This window comes from Chiloscyllium punctatum, chromosome 3, assembly GCF_047496795.1.
Source record: "Chiloscyllium punctatum isolate Juve2018m chromosome 3, sChiPun1.3, whole genome shotgun sequence".
Classification (NCBI taxonomy): domain Eukaryota; kingdom Metazoa; phylum Chordata; class Chondrichthyes; order Orectolobiformes; family Hemiscylliidae; genus Chiloscyllium; species Chiloscyllium punctatum.
In genome coordinates this window covers 14280321-14304094 of record NC_092741.1, presented here as the reverse complement: position 1 = coordinate 14304094, position 23774 = coordinate 14280321, and the positions used below count along the sequence as shown (strand labels likewise).

The window sequence follows — 23774 nt, the reverse complement described above, 5'->3', positions numbered from 1 at the left end:
GTCGGCAAATTGGTACTTTTTTCATTATGCATCCATAACTGATTCTAGAATTGATCAAAAAGGAATGTAAAGAATTTGTATTAATTAGAAAACAATCAATTTGAGTTCCACTAAGAGTAGGGAAGAAACTATTTCCAGAGGAGTGAAGAACCAGAAGACTCTGATTTATAACCCACTGGCAAAAGAGCACAAAGCATCATAATGAAACATTTGAGCAATGGGTGGTTACAAAGTCTAATGGATGATTGAGGATGGTTCAATCATGACTTTTCAAGGGATATGCACCTGAAAACTTAAGAAAATGCTGACCTGTGGAGAAAGGGAGGGTAAGTGGGATTAGCAAAATTGCGAAGTGCCAAAATTGAAGAAGTGACCAAAAAGATGAAGGCAGAGCACTAAATGTTCTCTCCATGGACTTTAGCAAGGCATTCCGCAAGGTTAATAAGGTTAGATCATATGAGATTCTGAGGGACCTAGCCAATTGGATACAAAATTGGCTTGAAGGTAGGAGACAGAAGGTGGTGCCTGATGGTTGTTGTTTAGACTGGAGGCCTGTGATTAGTGGTGTGCCACAAGGACCGGTACTAGGTCCACCATTGTTTGTTATTTATATAAATGATGTGGCTGAGAATATAAGAGGCATGGTTAGTAAGTTTGTGGATGACACCATAATTGGTGATGTATTGGGCAGTGAAGAAGGTTATTTAAGAGTATAACTGGATCTTGACCAACTGGGCCGGTGGGCTGCTGAATGAGAGATGGAGTTTAATTCACATAAGTACAAGGTTAACGACTTACACAGTTATTAAACATAGAAACATCGAAGATAGGAGCAGGAAGTAGCCATTCCAGTTACAGGTTCCGCCCCCACTCCCAGCTCTACACCCACACCAGATCCCAGCTCCCAGCCCTGCCGAGCTTTCACCATCCCCCCAGACCTCCGCCTCACTGAGGATGAACAATCAGGACTCCTGCCCACCTTCCAAGGAACCCTTCGCCAACCTCCAACACACTGCATCCACCTGGACACCCCGCGCTGGCCTATTACCTACCCTCGACCTCTTCATTTCCAACTGCCGCCGGGACATTAACCACCTCAACCTGTCGTCTCCCCTCCCCCACTCCAACCTCTCACCCTCACAACGCGCAGCCCTCCAATCCCTCTGCTCCAATCCCAACCTCACCATCAAGCCAGCGGATAAAGGGGGCGCAGTGGTAGTCTGGCGCACTGACCTCTACACCGCTGAAGCCAAACGTCAAATCGAGGACACCTCTTCCTACTGCCCCCTCGACCATGACCCCACCCCCCATCACCAAACCATCATCTCCCAGACCATACAGAACCTCATCACCTCAGGAGATCTCCCACCCACAGCTTCCAACCTCATAGTCTGGGAACCCCGCACTGCCTAGTTCTACCTCCTTGCCAAGATCCACAAGCCTGACCACCCTGGCCGACCCATTGTCTCAGCATGTTCCTGCCCCACTGAACTCATCTCTACCTACCTCGACACCATCCTATCCCCCCTAGTCCAGGAACTCCCCACATACGTTCGAGACACCACCCACGCCCTCCACCTCCTCCAAGACTTCCGTTTCCCTGGCCCCCAATGCCTCATCTTCACCATGGATATCCAATCCCTCTACACCTCCATCCGCCACAACTAGGGCCTCCAAGACCTCCGTTTTTTCCTCTCCAGACGTCCCCAACAGTACCCTTCCACTGACACTCTCATTCGTTTGGCTGAGCTGGCCCTCACCCTTAACAATTTCTCTTTTGAATCCTCCCACTTCCTCCAAACCAAAGGGGTAGCCATGGGCACATGTATGGGCCCCAGCTATGCCTGCCTCTTTGTTGGCTACATAGAGCAGTTGATCTTCCGTAATTACACCGGCACCACTCCCCACCTCTTCCTCCGCTACATTGATGACTGCATTGGCGCCACCTCGTGCTCCCGCGAGGAGGTTGAGCAATTCATCAACTTCACCAACACATTCCACCCTGACCTTAAATTTACCTGGACCATCTCTGACACCTCACTCCCCGTCCTGGACCTCTCCATCTCCATTAATGACGACCGACTTGACACTGACATTTTTTACAAACCCACTGACTCCCACAGCTACCTGGATTACACCTCTTCCCACCCTACCTCTTGCAAAAATGCCATCCCGTATTCCCAATTCCTCTGCCTCCGCCGGATCTGTTCCCAGGAGGACCAGTTCCACCACAGAACATACCAGATGGCCTCCTTCTTTAGAGACCACAAATTCCCTTCCCACGTGGTTAAAGATGCCCTCCAACGCATCTAGTCCACATCCCGCACCTCCGCCCTCAGATCCCACCCCTCCAACCGTAACAAGGACAGAACGCCCCTGGTGCTCACCTTCCACCCTACTAACCTTCGCATAAACCAAATCATCCGCCGACATTTCCGCCACCTCCAAACAGACCCCACTACCAGGGATATATTTCCCTCCCTACCCCTTTCTGCCTTCCGCAAAGACCGTTCCCTCTACGACTACCTGGTCAGGTCCACGCCCCCCTACAACCCACCCTCCAATCCTGGCACTTTCCCCTGCCACCGCAGGAACTGTAAAACCTGCGCCCACACCTCCTCCCTCACCTCTATCCAAGGCCCCAAAGGAGCCTTCCACATCCATCAAAGTTTTACTTGCACATCCACTAATATCATTTATTGTATCCATTGCTCCCGATGCGGTCTCCTCTACATTGGGGAGACTGGGCGCCTCCTAGCAGAGGGAACATCTCCGGGACACCCGCACCAATCAACCAAACCGCCCCGTGGCCCAACATTTCAACTCCCCCTCCCACTCTGCCGAGGACATGGAGGTCGTGGGCCTCCTTCACCGCCACTCCCTCACCACCAGACGCCTGGAGGAAGAACGCCTCATCTTCCGCCTCGGAACACTTCAACCCCAGGGCATCAATGTAGACTTCAACAGTTTCCTCATTTCCCCTTCCCCCACCTCACCCTAGTTCTAAACTTCCAGCTCAGTAACTGTCCCCTTTACTTGCCCGGACTTGTCCGACCTGCCTATCTTCTTTTCCACCTATCCACTCCACCCTCTCCTCCTTGACCTATCACCTTCATCCCCTCCCCCACTCACCCATTGTACTCTATGCTACTTTCTCCCCACCCCCACCCTCCTCTAGCTTATCTCTCCATGCTTCAGGCTCACTGCCTTTATTCCTGATGAAGGGCTTTTGCCCGAAACGTCGATTTCGAAGCTACTTGGATGCTGCCTGAACTGCTGTGCTCTTCCAGCACCACTAATCCAGAATTCAGCCTTTCAAGCCTGCTCCACCATTCATCACCATAATGGCTGATCATCCAACTCAATAGCCAAATCCTGCTTTCTCCCTGTAACCTTTGATCCTATTCACCCCCAAATGCTATATCTAGCTGCCTCTTGAATCCATTCACTGTTTTGGAATTGAATGGTAATGAAATCTACAGGCTCACCACTTTTTGGGTGAAGAAATGTCTCCTCATCTCTGTCTTAAATAGTCCACCCTGAATCCTCAGACTGTGACCTCTGGTTTTGAACACATTCACCATCGAGAACACCTTCCTAGCATCTACCTCATTTAGTCCTGTTAGAATTTTATAAGTGTCTATGAGATCCCCCCCTCACTCATCTGAACTCCAGCAAAAACAATCCCAACCTTGTCAATCTCTGCTCAAAAGTCAGTCCCACCAACCCTGGAATCAACCTGGTAAACCTTCAATGCACTCCCTTGAGAGCAAGAGAATCCTTCCTCAGAAAAGGAGACCAAAACTGCAGACAATATTCTAGGATTGGCCTCACCAAGGCCCTGTATAACTGCAACAAAACATCCCTGCACCTGTACTTGAAACCTCTCATAATTAAGGCCAACAAGCCATTTGTCTTCTTTACTGCCTGCTGAATCTGCATGCCTACCTTCAGCGACTGGTGCTGAAGGATGCCCATCTCCCACTGTACACTCCCCTCTCCCAACTTACACCCATTCAGGTAATAATCTGCCTCCTTGTTTTTGCTTCCAAAGTGAACAAGCTCGCATTTGTCCAAATTGTACTGCATCTGTCATTGATTTACCCAACCACCCCAACCTGCTCAGATCATGCTGAAAGATCTCTGCATCCTTGTCACAGTTCACCCTCCCACTCAACTTGGTATTATCTGCAAACTTTGAGATGTTGCATTTTGTTCCCTCATCCAAATCCTTAATATATATTGTCAATAGCCAGGGTCTAAGCACCGATCCCTAAGGAGAATTCAAATGGCTTACAAATACATTAAGGACAAAAAGGGTAACCAGGGAGAGAATAGGGCCCCTCAAAGATCAGCAAGGCAGCCTTTGTGTGGAGCCACTGGAGATGGGGGAGATACTAAATAAGTATTTTGCATCAGTGTTTACTGTGGAGAAGGACATGAGAGATATAGAATGTAGGGAAATAGATGGTGACATCTTGAAAAATATCCATATTACAGAGGAGATGGTGCTAGATGTCTTGAAATGCATAAAGGTGGATAAATCCTCAGGACATGATCAGGTGTACCATAGATCTCTGTGGGAAGCTAGGGAAGTGATTGCTGGACTGAAAATGTGTTGCTGGAAAAGCGCAGCAGGTCAGGCAGCATACAAGGAACAGGAGAATCGACGTTTTGGGCATAAGCCCTTCTTCAGGAATTCTTCAAGTGATTGCTGGACCCCTTGCTGAGATATTTGTATCATCGATCGTCACAGATGAGGTGCCGGAAGCCAAGGTTGGCTAACGTGGTGCCACTGTTGAAGAAGGGTGGTAAGGACAAGCCAGGGAACTATAGACCAGTGAGCCTGACGTTGGTGGTGGGAAAGTTGTTGGAGGGAATCCTGAGGGACAGGACTTGCACATATTTGGAAAGGCAAGGACTAATTAGAGATGGTCAACATGGCTTTGTGCGTGGGAAATCATGTATCATGACCTTGAGTTTATTGTAGCAGATGACACCAAATTTGGAGGCATAATGGGTAGTGAAGAAGCTTATCTCAGAGTGCAATGGAACCGTGATTAGCTGGGCCAATTGGCTGAGGAGTGGCAGGTGGAGTTTAATTTAGATAAATGTGAGGTGCTGATTTTGGTAAGACACATCAAGGCAGGACTTACACACTTAATAGAGAAGGCATGTCAGAAAGGCAAGGTCACGGTGATCATGGGAGACTTCAATATGCAGGTGGACTGGGTAAATAATGCTGCCAGTGGATCCAAAGAAAGGGAATTCATGGAATGCTTACAGGATGGCTTTTTGGAACAGCTTGTCATGGAGCCCACAAGGGAGCAGGCTATTCTGGACCTCGTGCTATGTAATGAACCAGACTTTATAAAAAATCTTAAAGTAAAGGAACACTTAGGAAGCAGCGATCATAATATGGTAGAGTTCAGTCTGCAGTTTGAAAGAGAGAAGGCAAAATCGGATGTAATGGTGTTACAGTTAAATAAAGGTAATTATGAGGGCATGAGAGAGGAACTGACAAAAATAGACTGGAAGCAGAGCCTAGCAGGGAAGACAGTAGAGCAAAAATGGCAGGTGTTTGTGGGTATAATTGAGGACACTGTACAGAGGTTCATCCGCAAGAAAAGAAAGATTATCCGGGGAGGGATTAGACAGCCATGGCTGACAAAGGAAGTCAGGAAATGTATGAAAGAAAAAGAGAGATCCTATAAAGTGGCCAAGAGCACTGGGAAATCAGAAGATTGGGAAGGCTCCAAAAACAAACAGAGGATAACAAAGAGAGAAATAAGGAAGGAGAGGATCAAATATGAAGGTAGGTTAGCCAGTAATATTAGAAATGATAGTAAAAGTTTCTTTCAATACATAAGAAACAAACAACAGGCAAGAGTAGACATTGGGCCACTTCAAACTGATGCTGGAAGCCTAGTAATGGGAGATAAGGAAATAGCAGGAGAACTTAATAAGTACTTTGCATCAGTCTTCACAGTGGAAGACATGAGTAATATCCCAACAATTAAAGGGAGTCAGGGGGCTGAGTTGAGTATGGTTGCCATTACAAAAGAGAAAGTGCTAGAAAAGCTAAAAGGTCTTAAAATTGAAAGATCTCCTGGCCCTGATGGGCTACATCCTAGAGTTTTGAGGGAGGTGGCTGAGGAAATAGCGGAGGCGTTGGTTGGGATCTTTCAAAAGTCACTGGAGTTAGGGAAAGTCCCGGATGATTGGAAGACCGCTGTTGTAACCCCCTTGTTCAAGAAAGGATCAAGACAAAAGATGGAAAATTATAGGCCAATTAGCCTAACCTTGGTTGTTGGTAAAATTCTAGAATCCATCATTAAGGATGAGGTTTCTAAATTCTTGGAAGAGCAGGGTCGGATTAGAACAAGTCAATATGGATTTAGTAAGGGGAGGTCATGCCTGACAAACCTGTTGGAGTTCTTTGAAGAGGTGACAAGTAGGTTAGACCGGGAAAACTCAGTGGATGTGGTCTATCTAGACTTCCAAAAGGCCTTTGATAAGGTGCCACACGGGAGGCTGCTGAGCAAGGTGAGGGCCCATGGTGTTTGAGGTGAGCTACTGGAATGGATTGAGGATTGGCTGTCTGACAGAAGGCAGAGAGTTGGGATAAAAGGTTCTTTTTTGGAATGGTAGCCGGTGACAAGTGGTGTCCCGCAGGGTTCAGTGTTGGGGCCGCAGCTGTTCACATTATATATTAATGATCTGGATGAAGGGACTGGGGGCATTCTAGCGAAGTTTGCCGACGATACAAAGTTAGGTGGACAGGCGGGTAGTACTGAGGAAGTGGGGAGGCTGTAGAAGGATCTAGACAGTTTGGAAGAGTGGTCCAGGAAATGGCTGACGGAATTCAATGTGAGCAAATGTGAGGTCTTGCACTTTGGAAAAAAGAATACAAGCATGGACTACTTTCTAAATAGTGAGAAAATTAATAAAGCCAAAGCACAAAGGGATCTGGGAGTGCTAGTCGAGGATTCTCTAAAGGTCAACATGCAGGTTGAGTCCGTGATTAAGAAAGCGAATGCAATGTTGTCAATTATCTCAAGAGGGTTGGAATATAAAAGCACCATTGTGCTACTGAGACTTTATAAAGCTCTGGTTAGGCCCCATTTGGAGTATTGTGTCCAGTTTTGGTCCCCATACCTCAGAAAGGACATACTGGCACTGGAGCGTATCCAGTGGAGATTCACACGGATGATCCCTGGAATGGTAGGTCTAACATATGAGGAACGGCTGAGGATCCTGGGATGCATTCATTGGAGTTTAGAAGATTAAGGGGAGATCTAATAGAAACTTACAAGATAATACAAGGCTTGGAGAGTGTGGACGCTAGGAAATTGTTTCCGTTAGGCAAGGAGACTAGGACCCGTGGACACTGCCTTAGAATTAGAGGGGGTAAATTCAGAACAGAAACGCGGAGACATTTCTTCAGCCAGAGAGTGGTGGGCCTGTGGAATTCATTGCCGCAGGGTGCAGTGGAGGCTGGGACGCTAAATGTCTACAAGGCAGAGATTGATAAATTCTTGATGTCACAAGGAATTAAGGGCTACGGGGAGAATGCAGGTAAGTGGAGTTGAAATGCCCATTAGCCATGACTGAATGGCGAAGTGGACTCGATGGGCCGAATGGCCTTACTTCCGCTCCTATGTCTTAATGCTAGGGTCCTGAGGAGTGTTGAGATTGTGGTATTGGAAAAGCACAGCCAGACAGGCAGCATCCCAGGAGCAGGAGAATTGACATTTCGGGCATAAGCCCTTCATCAGGAATCAGGGCTTATGCCCGAAATGTCAATTGTCCTGCTCCTGGGATGCTGCCTGGCTGGATGTGCTTTTCCAGAACCACACTCTTAACTCTGATCTCCAGTATCTGCAGTCCTCATTTTCTCCTGAGGAGTGTTGCTGAACAAACAGACCATGGGGTGAAAGTTCAAGGTTCCATGAAAGTGGAGTCAGGCATTTGGTACACTTACCTTTATTGGTCAATGCATTGAGTAAAGGAATTGGGATGTCATGACAGGAGGAACATGAATATGAAATTGGCTATATGATAGGAAAATAATAGTAATAATGAAGATATTTTTGGGCTACAGAAGGATTTGTATTGGAATTCACTGGGAGTCAGTTCTGAAACCCGGGCTTTTTCTGATCAATATTCATGAGACAGAATTTGATATATAGGAAAACATTTCACAATTTGTAGATGATACAAAAATTTGGAAGTACAGTAAACTAAGGGGGAGGGGGCAATAAAAAAGTTCGAAAGGTTGTTGATAAAGTGGAGCAGTGGACAGATGAAGTTGAATGTGAAGAAGTGTGAGGAAATATATTTCAGTGAAAGAACATGGCAAGTTAGCACAAAAGAAGGAGTATTGCTGAAAAATGGTGTGCAGGAGCAGAAAGACCAAAGTATATAGGTGGATAAATTATTATTGATTAAAGAAAACAAAACAAAGAACAATACAGCACAGGAACAGGCCCTTCGGCTCTCCAAGCCTGTGCTGCCACATTTTGCCCTTCCATACTAAAACTGGCTTCACTTACGGATCCGTATCCCTCTATTCCCTTCCTATTTATGTATTCATCCAGGTGCTTCTTGAATGCTGCTATTGTGTCTGGTTCTACCACTTCCCCTGGCAGCATGTTCCAGGCACTGACCACCCTTTGTGAGAAAAACTTGCCTCACTCATTTCTTTTAAACTTCCTCCCATGCACCTTAAACCTGTGTCCCCTAGCCATTGACCCCTCCACCCTGGGAAAAAGCCTCAGACTTCCCACTCTGTCCATGCCATTCACACTGTTATAAACTTCTGTCAGGTTGTCCCTCAACCTTCGGCTTTCCAGTGAAAACAAACCCAGTCTATCTTTCTTCACAGCTAAAATCCTCAATACCAGGCAACATTCTGTAAACCTTTTCTGTACCGACTTCACGAGGGTAGGTCCGATCAAGGACAGTAGTGGGAGACTGTGTATTGAGTCGGAAGAGATAGGAGAGGTCTTGAACAAGTACTTCTCTTCAGTATTTACGAACGAGAGGGACCGTATTGTTGAAGAGGAGAGTGTGAAACGGACTGTTAAGCTAGAAGAGATACCTGTTAGGAAGGAAGATGTGTTGGACATTTTGAACAACTTGAGGATAGACAAGTCCCCCGGCCTGACGGGATATATCCTAGGATTATGTGGGAAGCAAGAGAGGAAATTGCAGTACCGTTGGCAATGATCTTCTCGTCTTCACTGGCAACGGGGGTGGTACCAGGGGACTGGAGAGTAGCGAATGTTGTGCCCCTGTTCAAAAAAGGGAATAGGGATAGCCCCGGGAATTACAGGCCAGTTAGTCTTACTTCTGTGGTAGGCAAAGTAATGGAAAGGGTACTGAGGGATAGGATTTACGAGTATCTGGAAAGACACTGCTTGATTAGGGACAGCCAGCACGGATTTGTGAAGGGTAGGTCTTGCCTTACAAGTCTTATTGAATTCTTCGAGGAGGTGACCAAGCATGTGGATGAGGGTAGAGCAGTGGATGTAGTGTACATGGATTTTAGTAAGGCATTTGATAAGGTTCCCCATGGTAGGCTTATGCGGAAAGTCAGGAGGCATGGGATAGAGGGAAATTTGGCCAATTGGATAGAAAACTGGCTAACCGGTTGAAGGCAGAGAGTGGTGGTAGATGGTAAATATTCAGCCTGGAGCCCAGTTACAAGTGGAGTTCCGCAGGGATCAGTTCTGGGTCCTCTGCTGTTTGTAATTTTTATTAATGACTTAGATGAGGGAGTCGAAAGATGTGGAAAGATGTGGAAGCTTTGGAGAGGGTGCAGAGAAGATTTACCAGGATGTTGCCTGGAATGGAGAGTAGGTCGTATGAGGATAGGTTGAGAGTTCTCGGCCTTTTCTCGTTGGAACGGCGAAGGATGAGAGGTGACTTGACAGAGGTTTATAAGATGATCAGAGGAATAGATAGAGTAGACAGTCAGAAACTTTTTCCCCGGGTACAACAGAGTGTTACAAGGGGACATAAATTTAAGGTGAAGGGTGAAAGGTATAGGGGGATATGTCAGGGGTGGGTTCTTTACCCAGAGAGTGGTGGGGGCATGGAATGCGCTGCCTGTGGGAGTGGTAGAGTCAGAATCATTGCCGACCTTTAAGCGGCATTTGGATAGGTACATGGATGGGTGCTTAATCTAGGTTAGAAGTTCGGCACAACATCATGGGCCGAAGGGCCTGTTCTGTGCTGTATTGTTCTGTGTTCTATGTTCTATGTTCAAAGCATCCACATCCTTCTGGTAGTGTGGTGACCAGAATTGTATGCAATATTCCAAGTGTGGCCGAACTAAAGTTCTGTAAAGCTGCAGTATAACCTGCCTATCCTTATTCTCAATGCCAGTTCCAATGAAGGCAAACATGCCATAGCCTTTTTTTACTATGTTATCTACCTGTGTTGCCACCTTCAGTGATCTGTGGACTTGCACATCCAGATCGCTCTGCATATCAATATTCCTAAGGTTCTCGCATTCAATGTATAATTTCCACCTGTACTTGATCTTTCAAAATACATCACCTCACATTTTTCCACATTAAACTCCATCTGCCATTTGTTCTGCTCATGCTTCTAACTGATCTATATCCTGATCTTTATCCTCTGACAATCCGCCTTACTCCACCAATCTTTGTATCATCTGAAAACTTACTGATTAGACCAGCTAAATTTTCCTGCATTTATGTAGACCACAAACAGCAGAAGGCAGGGACCACACTGATCCCTGTGGACCAGCATTAATGACAACTCTCCATTCTGAAAGGTATCCTTCCTCCCTTACCCTCTGTCTTCTATGACTAGGCCAGTTCTGCGCCCATCTTACCAGCTCACCCTGATACCATGTGGCTTCACCTTCTGTACCAGTCTGTCATGAGGCACCTTGTCAAGGTTTTACTAAAATCCATATAGAAAACATCAACCACTTTTCCTCATCAATCAGCTTCATCACCTCCTCAAAAAACAGATCAAGTTAGTGAGACATGACCTCCCATGTACAATACCATGCTGGTTATCGCTAATCAGTTAATTTGCTTCTAAGTGCTTATAGGTCTTGTTCCTGAGAATCTTTTCCAATAATTTCCCTACCACTGATGTGAGGCTCACATGGCCTGTAATTTCCAGGTTTATTCCCTGTTACAGTTAAACGATGGGACAACATTAGCTATTCTGTAGTCCTCTGGGAACTCAACTTTGGCCAAAGAAGATACAAAGATGTCTGTCAATGCTCCAGCAATTTGTTCTCTTGCCTCCCTCAATATTCTGTGATAGATCACATCTGGAACTAGGGACATATCTACCATAATAATTTTTAAGATGCACAACTCCTCCTCCTTTTTAATAGCAACATGGCTTAGAAATGCAAAGGTAGTTGCAGAGAGCTTTTCTTAAAGCATTACAGCATCTTCAGCTTTATTAAGATGGTAATCAACCACAACAGCAAGGTTGCAATGCTGAGCCTTGTGTAAGAGACTGTAATTATGGATACAGTTCTAGGTGCCACACTTCAAGAAGCATGTGACCATATTAGAGAGGGTTCCCAGGGAACCATTCAGAAAACCTTAGAAAACTGAGAAAATTCAAGTATAAAGATAGATTGGAAAGGTTGAAATTGTTTTACTTGGAAAGGATAAGGCCAGGAGGAGAATTGACAAAAATGTTCAAAATCAAGAGTTGTCTGCATGAAATGAATACGGAGTAACTACTCCCACTCGTAAAATAATCAAGAACAAGAGGGCAGAATTTGAAGCAATTCTCAAAAGAAACAAATAAGACCATAAGACATAGGGGCAGAAATTAGGCCATTCAGCCCACCGAGTCTGCTTTGCCATTTCGTGATGGCTGATAAGTTTCTCAACCCCATTTTCCCGGTTTCTTCCCATAACCCTTTACCCCCTTGATACTCAAGAACCAATCTATCTCCGTCTTAAATATTCCCAATGCCCTGGCCTCCACAGACTTCTGTGGTAATGAATTCCATTGATTCACCAATTTCTGGCTGAAGAAATTTTTCCCTATCTCCATTCTAAAGGGTCTTCCCTTTACTCTAAGTCTATGCCCTTGGGCCATAGTCTCTCCTACCAATGGAAACATTTTCCCAACATCTACTGTGTCCAGGCCATTCAGTTTCAATGAGATCCCCCTCATCCTTCTAAACTCCAATGAGTAGACACCCAGAGTCCTCAAACATTCTTCAGCTGTTAAGTTAAAAATCACACAACAGCAGGTTATAGTCCAACAGGTTTATTTGGAAGCACTAGCTTTCAGAGCGTTGCTCCTTCATCAGAGGGTTGTGGAAGGAAGGAGCAACACTCTGAAAGCTAGTGTTTCCAAATAAACCTGGTTTTGTGAGATTTTTAACTTTGCCCACCCTGGCATCTCCAAATCATCTGTTAAGCTTTTCATTCCTGGGACCATTCTTGTGAACCTCTTCTGAACTTGCTCCTGGGCCAGTATATCCTTCCTGAGGTACGGGGCCCAAAACTGCACACAATCCTCCAACTGTGGTCTGACCAGAGCCTTATAGAGCCTCAGAAGTGCAGAAGTACTCAAATGTACATCAGAAGTACACCTGGAGATGTGGTGGAGGCAGGTTCAATTGAGGAGTCAAGAGGCCATTAAATGATTATTTGAATAGAAACATTGTGCAAGGTTGCAGGAAAAAGGCTGGGGAATGACACTAGGTTGAAATATTAATTTGGACTGCAGGTGCTGACACAATTAGCTGAATAGCCTCCTTCTATACTGTCACAGTTCTGTGATTCTGAGATTCTGTGATTACATGATACTCCACAATCCCCGAATCAATCAGTCTCCTTTGGACCCTTTGCATGTGGGATTGAGAAATGCCCTACTTTACCTGTTTCTCAGTAAGGATCACACGTCCAAGCAACTGGTTCTCAAGACCTTTAATGGTTACGGTGAAGTCAATGATGGATGTCTTGGCACTAATTTCCGGAGTGTAGGCTGGGTTTGGAAGTTTTGTAGTAATGTAGAACATGAAACCAGCCATGACATCAGTTTCTTTATCACCCACTTTCACCTATAAAATCCAAAGAAAAAATTTTATAGATAGTAATACTGACATTATGTATTTTATTCCCTCTCTTCTCATGGTGTAAGGTCCTTTGTTATCCGTCCTGGACCATGAAATGGAATAATATGGGGCAGCACGGTGGCTCAGTGGTTAGCACTGCTGCCTCACAGCACAAGGGACCTGGGTTTGATCCCTGCCTTGGGCAACTGTCTGTGTGGAGTTTGCACATTCACCCCATGTCTGCGTGGGTTTCCTCCGGTTTTCTCCCACAATCCAAAGATGTGCAGGTTAGTTGAATTGGCCATGCTAAATTGCCTCATAGTGTTCAGGGATAAGTAGGTTAGGTGTATTAGTCTGGGGTAAATGTAGGGGAATGGGTCTGGGTGGGTTACTCTTCGGAGGGTCAGTGTGGACTTATTGGGCTGAAGGGCTTGTTTCCAAACTGTAGGGATTTTATGTCCAAAACATCAGTTTCCTTTTGAATATGTGGTTTATTGTAAAGCTTCCCTATTGAATAAATCATCAGAGACCAGACAAAAGACACTGGGTTTCTATTGAACAAACAAAAACATTAACCAGTAACTTTTTTATGGTAACAACTGGAAGCAGTTCTCAAAATACCATAATCATTTTTCAGTGGTTTGATAAATTATCTAAAACAAAAAGGAAATATATCCTTAAAATAAATAACAAACACAGAAGCTTTTTGCTTTTATGTTCTTAAAATTGCTTGCTGGCTCCCTTAGGAAACTGAATCCAGTCTCGCAGATTCCATAGATCAGGTTTTACCAAGAATTACACCTATTTTCCATTTGTTATATTTTCTGACTTAATTAAGAAACAATTCCTATTGAGTAAATGCAGTTAATGAGGAACTTCAGTGCACTTTCCTTATATCCTTACTGGCTGTCTTATGCCACTTAGCTATTAGGAGCTTTCTCAGAGGTACTCCAGTTAGTTAGCATGCATTGAATAGATATACCGTTAAAAATCACACAATACCAGGTTATAGTCCAACAGGTTTAATTGGAAGAACACTTGCCTTCGGAGCACCGCTCCTTCATCAGGTGGTTCTAAATCATTGAACAGATGATTAGTGGAATTTTTGCCAGCTGATCTGCTGAACTGCAAACATGATTTGATTACTTTGTTCGACCCTTGACTGGGATATAGGTTGTCAAGGCCACTTCAGAGGGCAGTTAAGAGGCAACTATATTGCTGTTAGTCTTTTCCTAATGGACATTAGTGAACTAGATGAGTTTTTACAACAATTGACAATGCCTACATGATTTCTGTTAGACTAGTTCTTAACTCCAAAATTTCAAAAAAATTCAGATGTCTCTATCTGGCATGGTGGGATTTAAACCCATGTCCCAAAGAATTGGATTGGTCCAGTGGATTTCAAGCCCAGTTACCACTTTGTCACTGCACACTGAAATTCCTGATGTGCATTTTTCCATTTAGCTGCCAACCTTCTTGGCATAGGTTCAACCTCAAACACCTACTGGAATTAAAGTGCACATTTCCTACCACAAATGATAAGTCAGTGATTAGCTCTCTGCCTTATTACAGATTGAAAGAAAGCCTGTCCAAAACATGAAGGCTAAAGGACCTTTAACTATTTATTTTAGAGCAGAGCAGACTTAATGATGATCTGATGGAAGTCTATGAAATAAAGGGCAATACGGAGTCACTGCTGATGAACTATTTCTGTGTAATAAATGGGAAAGGATTAGGGATAGAAGTTTAAAAATATAAATAAACTGCATACTAGATCCTTTTTCTTTTCCAAAGAGTGATGGGATCCTGGAATATATCATCAACTGGGGTAGTGAGGGGGTACTGCATTCATAACTTGAAGAAGGAAATGCTCTGAATTTTACTGGGGCTGAGATTGCAGAGATTAATTAGGAAGTTAATTATAATGTGGTGGGGTCAGCCTGTTATTTTCTGTTTAACAATTCATAAAACTGGGAATTCATGCAAAGATAAAGCAGCAACTAATGGAACAGTTTTCTGTTTGTTAGCTCTCAAACAAACTCTGGTGTTAAAACAGATCTCTGGGAATAATTGGAAACTGGTGGCTGTCCTATCTTTGGATTTCAAGTAGGCTTTTGATAAGGTTTCCAATTTATAAAATTCTAACAGAACTAGATAGGATGTTCCTGATGTTGGGGAGTCAGAACTAAGACTCACAGTCTAAGGATACAAGGTAAAGCAATTAGGATTGAGATGGAGAAAAATATCTTCACTGAGAGAGTGCTGAGCAGGTGGATTCATTACCACAGAAAGCAGTTAAGGTCTAATCATTGTATAATTTCAAGAAGGAGATGGATACAGCACCTGAGGCTACAGAAATCAAAGGACAAGGGAGGAAAAGCAGAAACAGACTAATGAATTATATGATCAGCTATGATCATAATGAATGGTGGAGCAGGCTTGAAGGGCTGAATGGCCTACTTTCGTTCCTATTTTCTATTTTTATGAATGATATGTGCCACTTGTTAGCCTGAAGCTGGATATTGTCCAGATCTTATCGCATTTGGACATGGCCTATCTGAAGAATCATGAGTGGTGCTGAACATTGCAGTCATCAGTGAACATCCTCACTTATGACCTTATTATTGAGGGAAAGTCCAATGAATTGATTTGTATTGCATAATGAGAAAATCAAACTGGAAGAAGTTGGATGTGAATGGCTGCAATGATGCAGATGGTAATGACATACCTTTATTAAATCAGCTCACCTTGAATGTGGTGCCAGATTTGATGAAATTTTTCTCCAGCACATTGTCCAGTGCAGGATCCAATTCTTCCTGCACATCTTCCAATAGCAGAGGACGTCCAAGTGAAAGAGCATCCTCCAGGTGATTCCGGAAATACTTGTGATTGAGCGATGTTACCTTTATAACAAAAGTAATTTGTGTTTGTAGCTCAAACTCCACTCCCCCCATGCTTTAAATGCACTGACTGCAATCTTGTTACATCTCTACAATCTGTCATGCAGCTAGAAGATTGTAACATATTTAAGCATGCTTATGTCTTTTAAGACAGCTAGCCATATCTTTTTAGACATATCTGAAAATTGCCTTGAGTAGGGGTGGCATAAGTGAGACAGTCTATTGATAGCTGCTCATTTCTCAGATGAGAAAAATGCACAAACAGTTAAAAATTATTGCCAGGGTCTTAAAAAATATTTCAGAGATATTTAAAAATATTAATAAAAATTATCAAGTTACTAGCCAGAATAATAATTTAACTTTACTTTCAGAAATTAACATCTAACCTTTCAGTATATGACTTAATCCATTAAGTTTCTGAATTTTCATCAATATGCAGCTTCAGAGTTTGGAAATACATTTCCCTAGATTTCCATAATTATTATATCATTAGCCCATTGGCATTATGGTAACGAGGTGAGCTGGCACTCACATAGCTAAGCCATATCGACAAAGCCAAGGTTTAATCCAAGGTTTGTGCTCAGTTAGTTGAACCACATACTCAAAGGATAAAGAGGTATTAAAATTAGACTCCATTCTCCAGATCATGAAGAGAAAGCCCCATTCTTTACTATCATCCAGAAAATTCCTATGAAACTGTTCATGTGCAGATACTGAATGGGGAGAGAATTGAGCTCCCCAGTCTATTGACTTGCTGACATTCAATGTTGTGATTTATTTGTGAATAGTGACCACTTGAATAATTCATAGATTCATAGAGATGTACAGCATGGAAAAGACCCTTCAATCCACTGCAGCTATGCCAACCAGATATCCCAACCCAATCTAGTCCCACCTGCCAGCACCCGGCCCATATCCCTCCAAACCCTTCCTATTCATATACCCAGCCAAATGCCTCTTAAGTGTTGCAATTGTACCAGCCTCCACCACATCCTCTGGCAGTTTATTCCATACACATACCACCTTCTGCGTGAAAAAGTTGCCCCTTAGGTCTCTTTTATATCTTTCCCCTCTCACCCTAAACCTATGCCCTCTAGATCTGGACTCACCGACCCCAGGGAAAAGACTTTGTCTATTATTCCTATCCATGCCCCTCATAATTTTGTAAACCTCTATAAGGTCACCCCTCAGCCTCCGATGCTCCAGGGAAGACAGCCCCGGCCTGTTCAGTCTCTCCCTGTAGCTCAAATCCTCCAACCCTGTCAACATCCTTGTAAATCTTTTCTGAACCCTTTCAAGTTTCACAGCATCTTTCCGATAGGAAGGACACCAGAATTGCACACAATATTCCAACCGTGAACTAACCAATGTCCTGTACAGCCACAACATGACCTCCCGACTCCTGTACTCAATACTCTGACCAATAAAGGAAAGCATATCAAACACCTTCTTCACTATCCTATCTACCTGCAACTATGGAATCAAAATCTTCAGCAAAGAAGGAGAGAAAAGTAGAGAAAGAAAATAATGTGGCATTGATTTGTGGTAGTCAATTATTTTATGTTCATGATCAGTATACTGCTCACATACTGAATACAAGATGAAAACAATCCGTCCATTCCTACCTGCAGTTCATTATGTTTCTCCTTCTTCTTGATCCAGGTTTTACCCTGTGTTTGAGGGTCAATGAGAAGTGGATATCTGGTTGCTTTGGTAACAATGATGCCATTCTGAACTGACAGGTCATCACTCGGTAATCCTTGTAGGTTCCACTCACCAATCTGAGAAGTTAGAATTGCACAGAATTAAAAAGAATATTCTTTGAAATAATTCTAGCCACCAATACTGATCATTTAATGATTACTGAGGACCATGCCAAAATTAATTTGGAAGAGATTGTATTCGACACTGCAACGTAGTTAATGGTAGCAAACAGCCCAGTGATTACAGTACTGAAGCAGCAGTCTAGAGAATCTTCCACATATAAGGGGCTAAACTGAAATCCATTAACCTGGTATCTGCAAAAAAAAAATGACAAGAAAGCTACTGAATTGTTGTAAACATTTATAAAATTGTTGAAAGTGTTGTGAAATGCCCTTCGCGTGACAGATATAATTTCCACACCTCATATTGTGGCCTAAAGTGACTTTAAGTTCTCAAGGCATAGTTGACATTTAATGGACAAAGGAAAAAAACTGTCTTGTCAGCATTCTTCTTCTTAGGCAGCCCATTGAATATGATCATTTTCCCCTATGGTTCAATATGTATTGAGGAGATGGGCCAAATCAATTGGGTGTCTGCAAAACATATTTAGGAGACTGTAATCATGAGTTATATAGTTTGACTTGGTTATTGTAAAGTAACAATTCAAGGTAGGAACAACTAACTTGAGAGAAAGCTAAAATTACTGAGTGAAAATGCATCTGGCTCAGATTGATTGAAATGAGCGATTTGCTGGCAAAACAGGCTGCCATTTGAATGGATGCAGTTTGGGCACATACACGGTCTTTTGTCATAAAGGTACGGGAGCACAAACAAATTCAGAGTTTACTTGCCAATAAAAGAGATAGAGATTAAAATGAAAAAAAATGTAATTTTAACAGATGTGAGGTGGGCAAACACCTAAATTGAGTTTTGAAGTCCCACAGTATTATTGAAAATACAAATAGGAAAAGAAAACAGAGAATGTAAGAGACAAGCAATTAATATAATAAGGAACCCAAATGGGGTATTAGAACCAGGAGAGAATACAAGAGAGTAATAGAGTGATGTGCAAAATACTTAGACAAATAACATAAGTAGAGCACAGAAAATCAGTCAGTGAAGTCAGGTTAAGGGAGAAAGTAATGAAATCAAATCAGGATTTCTGTGCATTATGGAAATGCATGAAGTACAGTAAATAAGATTGGGGAGTCACAGGCACATATTGTCATGCAGAAATATGATATTGTGGTGATAACAGAGACCTTGCCAAGGGTAAAACAAGGTGTTGAACATTCCTGTTTAGAATGATGGAAAGGAAGGAAATGAGGAAAGGTAGTATTGCTTAAGCAGTAAATTGCAGTGCTGGAAAAAGAACATGGCTCAGAGAGTTGAGGACAGCTCAATCTAGTTTGACCTAAAGAACAAAATGGGTGTAATTATTTTCCTCGGAAGTCTGTAGAATATTAACTTGTGGGAAGATGCGAGGGAACAAACCTGCAAGAAAATTTCAGAAAGGTGCCAACATTATCAGGTGGTAATATTGAGGAACTTTAACTACCCAGCCAACTGTCAATAAACGAAAGAAAAAAAAATCAACTACAAAAGAGGACATTTCTAAGGTAACTGACAAAGGAAAACAATGGTGAAATGAGGAAATGCTTTTGAATGTTATGAACAATTTGGATTTAGAATTCACAGACTGAGAATGTGATGAAGTAAGTTCAAGTGATTCCAAGAAGACATTAATAATTCCAGATACAGCTAAAATCATAGGAAACAAAGGTATTTGTTACATTTTATATCCCACTTCGAAAAATTACATACTTCTGTATGGCTGTACAAATAATCAAACACTTTAGTTGATAGACAGATTGCCTCATCGTTGAAAAAAGCATTCCTTCAGACAATTGCAAATGAAGCATCTGATGACAGTACAATAACAGCTATAAATAAACACCAAACCAAGGCAGACAATTATCAATTGAGAGGGTATGTTGTTGAGGTGTGCAAAGGTTGTGATCTGTCACTTAATATCACGTAACTCTGAGCCAATCTCACCATAGCCTGGTCCACCAAGAAGGCTATAATGTTTAGACTATCCGTATATGGAATCCTCTTCTTCTGGAGCTCTGCTTCCCAGATTACTTTCAGTAATATATCTCTGAATGTTTGATTGAAGGGACCACTATACGAAAGAAAACCAGTAGCCAACAGCACATCTCCCACCAACCTAGAATACAAGAGATGCAAAGAAATCAGTGTCAAGCATGTCAGTGAAAGTAAAAAAGTACATTGATATAAAGTAGGAAATGGAAAAGACAATAGCAGGAATGTTTTTTCAATTGTTTAATCACACAAAATGTAAAGATTATTAAAACAAAGACATGAAGTCCAAGCTGATGGACACCAAGTCAAAACCGGAAAGGGAACAAACACCTCCAGCTAGACCATGTTGGCTTCAAAGTAAAAACAAGGTAAAAACAATGACTGCAGATGCTGAAAACCAAATACTGGATTAGTGGTGCTGGAAGAGCGCAGCAGTTCAGGCAGCATCCAAGTAGCTTGGAAATCGACGTTTCGGGCAAAAGCCCTTCATCAGGAATAAAGGCAGAGAGCCTGAAGCATGGAGAGATAAGCTAGAGGAGGGTGGGGGTGGGGAGAGAGTAGCATAGAGTACAATGGGTGAGTGGGGGAGGAGATGAAGGTGATAGGTCAAGGAGGAGAGGGTGGAGTGGATAGGTGGAAAAGAAGATAGGCAGGTCGGACAAGTCCGGACAAGTCAAGGAGACAGTTACTGAGCTGGAAGTTTGAAACTAGGATGAGGTGGGGGAAGGGGAAATGAGGAAGCTGTTGAAGTCCACATTGATGCCCTGGGGTTGAAGTGTTCCGAGGCGGAAGATGAGGCGTTCTTCCTCCAGGTGTCTGGTGGTGAGGGAGCGGCGGTGAAGGAGGCCCAGGACCTCCATGTCCTCGGCAGAGTGGGAGGGGGAGTTGAAATGTTGGGCCACGGGGCGGTTTGGTTGATTGGTGCGGGTGTCTCGGAGATGTTCCCTAAAGCGCTCTGCTAGGAGGCGCCCAGTCTCCCCAATGTAGAGGAGACCACATCGGGAGCAACGGATAAAATAAATGATATTAGTGGATGTGCAGGTGAAACTTTGATGGATGTGGAAGGCTCCTTTAGGGCCTTGGATAGAGGTGAGGGAGGAGGTGTGGGCACAGGTTTTACAGTTCCTGCGGTGGCAGGGGAAAGTGCCAGAATGGGAGGGTGGGTCGTAGGGGGGTGTGGACCTGACCAGGTAGTCACGGAGGGAACGGTCTTTGCGGAAGGTGGAAAGGGGTGGGGCGGGAAATATATCCCTGGTGGTGGGGTCTTTTTGGAGGTGGCGGAAATGTCAGCGGATGATTTGGTTGATGCGAAGGTTTGTAGGGTGGAAGGTGAGCACCAGGGGCGTTCTGTCCTTGTTACGGTTGGAGGGGTGGGGGTCTGAGGGCGGAGGTGCGGGATGTGGACGAGATGCGTTGGAGGGCATCTTTAACCACGTGGGAAGGGAAATTGCGGTCTCTAAAGAAGGAGGCCATCTGGTGTGTCCTATGGTGGAACTGGTCCTCCTGGGAGCAGATACGGCGGAGGCGGAGAAATTGGGAATACGGGATGGCATTTTTGCAAGAGATAGGGTGGGAAGAGGTGTAATCCAGGTAGCTATGGGAAGGACAGTGAGATCTAGAAATTCATAAGGACCTCCACTGGTCTGGTCCTGTCTTTACTATTGTGCATAGTTTGCTCTGCAATAATAAAGGAGGGAGATGGCCCACTTGTATTATCAGGAAAATATTAATCGAGAAGCTCAGCTAACGTCTGGGGATATGAGTTTAAATCTTCTCGTAGGAAATGAATTAAAAACTAATCTGGAATTAAGAATCTAATGATAACCATGAACCCACTGCAGAATAACCCATCTGATTGATTAATGTTCTTCAGGCAAGGAAATCTGCCATCCTCAGTTGGTCTGGCCTATGTCTGATGACAGATCCACAGCACGATGGTTGACTCTTGACTGAACTCTGAATTGGACTACTCGATTACATCAATTGATCCAAACTTGAAACAAAGAATGAAAGTGGATGGGACCGCTTGGCATTAACATAAATACTGGAAACAACAAATGAGAAAAGAAGTCTGTAGACCCTGCAAAGTCCTCCTTACTAATATCACAGGGGTACACTCTTGGAATTACAAACAATACCCCAAATAGTGCCATCACCATCCCTAGGCCAGTAAGCTGTGCATGGTTAGGAAGATGAAATCCCATCCAGAGGGAGACACAGCCCAAATCAGTACATAGTTCACAGAGTATGGAGGTATCATGGGAATTCAGTATGAAGGAGAATAGGTGCTTTTTGCTTACTTTTTTGTCTCATAGCTTGTAAGTTTTTTTTTAATTAGGTAAATTGAAGCCCAGGTTAGGGGACAATGACAAAAGAGTGGCATCACATAAACTATTAGTTCATTGGTTTATAATAGCTACTAATTTGACAGTACATTACAGGTTACTTTCAGATTGAAGATAAATAAGGGAAATATTTACAGGTTATAAACAAATAGACCAGTTGGATTTTTTAAAAAACAACATTAAGAATTAAGTAAATAATGGAGAGCTGCAGGGCCAGGCGATGTATTATAACTGTACAATGTGGGTGCTGGTGCGCTCCATTGAGGTTCATCGTGACTACATTGGCAGCAAGTGTTGGTTGCTTGAGGAACTCTGGCTCAGAGCTGATGAGCTACAGTCCAACTTTCAAACACTGCGACACATGAGGGATGGGGAAAGGTACCTGAATGCTGTGCTTCAGCAGGCGGTCAAACCCTTAGATTAACTAGTTGGAGTCAGTCAGTTGTCAGGGACAGGAGGGTGTGAGTACGAGCGAGACAGGAAGGAGCATCCAGGAGGTTGCGCTGAAGGAGCCTCAGTCCTTGAGCTTGACTAACAGATTTGAGATTCTTGCTCCCTGTGGGGACGAGAGCAGGGGCTGTGAGGAGGATGAGCAAACTGACCAAAGCACTGTGTTACAGGGAGCCATTCAAGAGAGGGGAGAAAAGAGAAATGAATTTGTAATTGAGGATAGCATAGTCCAGGGAATAACCACTGCTCTCTGTGACCAGGATTGAGAGTCCCCAAAGGCTGTGTTGCCTGCCTGGTGCCCAGGTTCAGGATATCCCTTCTAGGCTGCAGAGGAACTTGGAGTGGAAGGGAAAAGATTCTATAGTCATGGTCCATGTAGCTACCAACAATACAGGTAGTCAGGGGAAAGAAGTTCTGCTGGAGGAATATGAGCACGTAGGGACTAAATGAAAAAAGCAGATCCAAAAAAGTAATGATCTCCAGATTACTACTCGAGCAAATTGGCACAAGGCTAATTGGCACAGGGTCAACAATATTAAAGAGATATTGTACAATATCTCATGGGTCAAAGACTGGGAGAAATGGGCTAGAATTTGAGTGACACTGGAACCAGTACTAGGGAGAAAGGGAGATGTGCCCATACGACAGGCTTCACCTAAATAATGCTAGAATCAAAGTTTGCCTAATCACATAACTAGGGCTGTGGATAGGGTTTTAAACTGAATAGTGGGGGTGTGGATTCAGTTGTATGGAAAGGAGTTAAAGATGGGGAGGGTTCAACAGAGTTTATTGAAGTTTCCAGAACAAGGAGTAGGACAGAGGGTATGGAAAGGGTCAGGAATCTAACTTCAGGCACAGCAGGTAAGGAGACAACTATGAGAAGGGGGGGGAGCAGTCAATGGAAGACTGAGCATATTGTACTTAAATGCACACAGCATATGAAACTAGGTAAATGGACCTTGTAGTGTAGATTAAAATTGGCAGATATGATGTCATGGATTTCACAGAGATGTGACTGCGAGGGGATCAGGATTGGGGAATACATATCCAAAGATATACATCCTCTCGAAAGGACACACAGATGGAAGAGGAATTGCCTTGTTTGTAAGAAAATAAATTAAATCAATAGTAAAAAATGATATAAAGTCAATAGTCGTAGAATCTGTGTGGGTAGAGTTGAGGAACTGCATA

The 23774-nt window shown here is 43.5% G+C and overlaps 1 protein-coding gene across 1 annotated transcript in view; it reads right to left on the bottom strand.

Annotated features, from left to right (window-relative positions):
- Positions 1 to 23774, bottom strand: part of LOC140453945 (dynein axonemal heavy chain 8-like) — a 1117430-nt gene that overhangs the window by 128131 nt on the left and 965525 nt on the right. The window contains exons 73-76 of the mRNA XM_072548819.1: positions 19741 to 19912; positions 17604 to 17759; positions 15826 to 15981; positions 12902 to 13084 (exon numbers count right to left, since the gene is read on the bottom strand). Coding sequence (XP_072404920.1) covers positions 12902 to 13084; positions 15826 to 15981; positions 17604 to 17759; positions 19741 to 19912 — 667 coding nt within the window. The remainder of the gene's footprint in view (positions 1 to 12901; positions 13085 to 15825; positions 15982 to 17603; positions 17760 to 19740; positions 19913 to 23774) is intronic.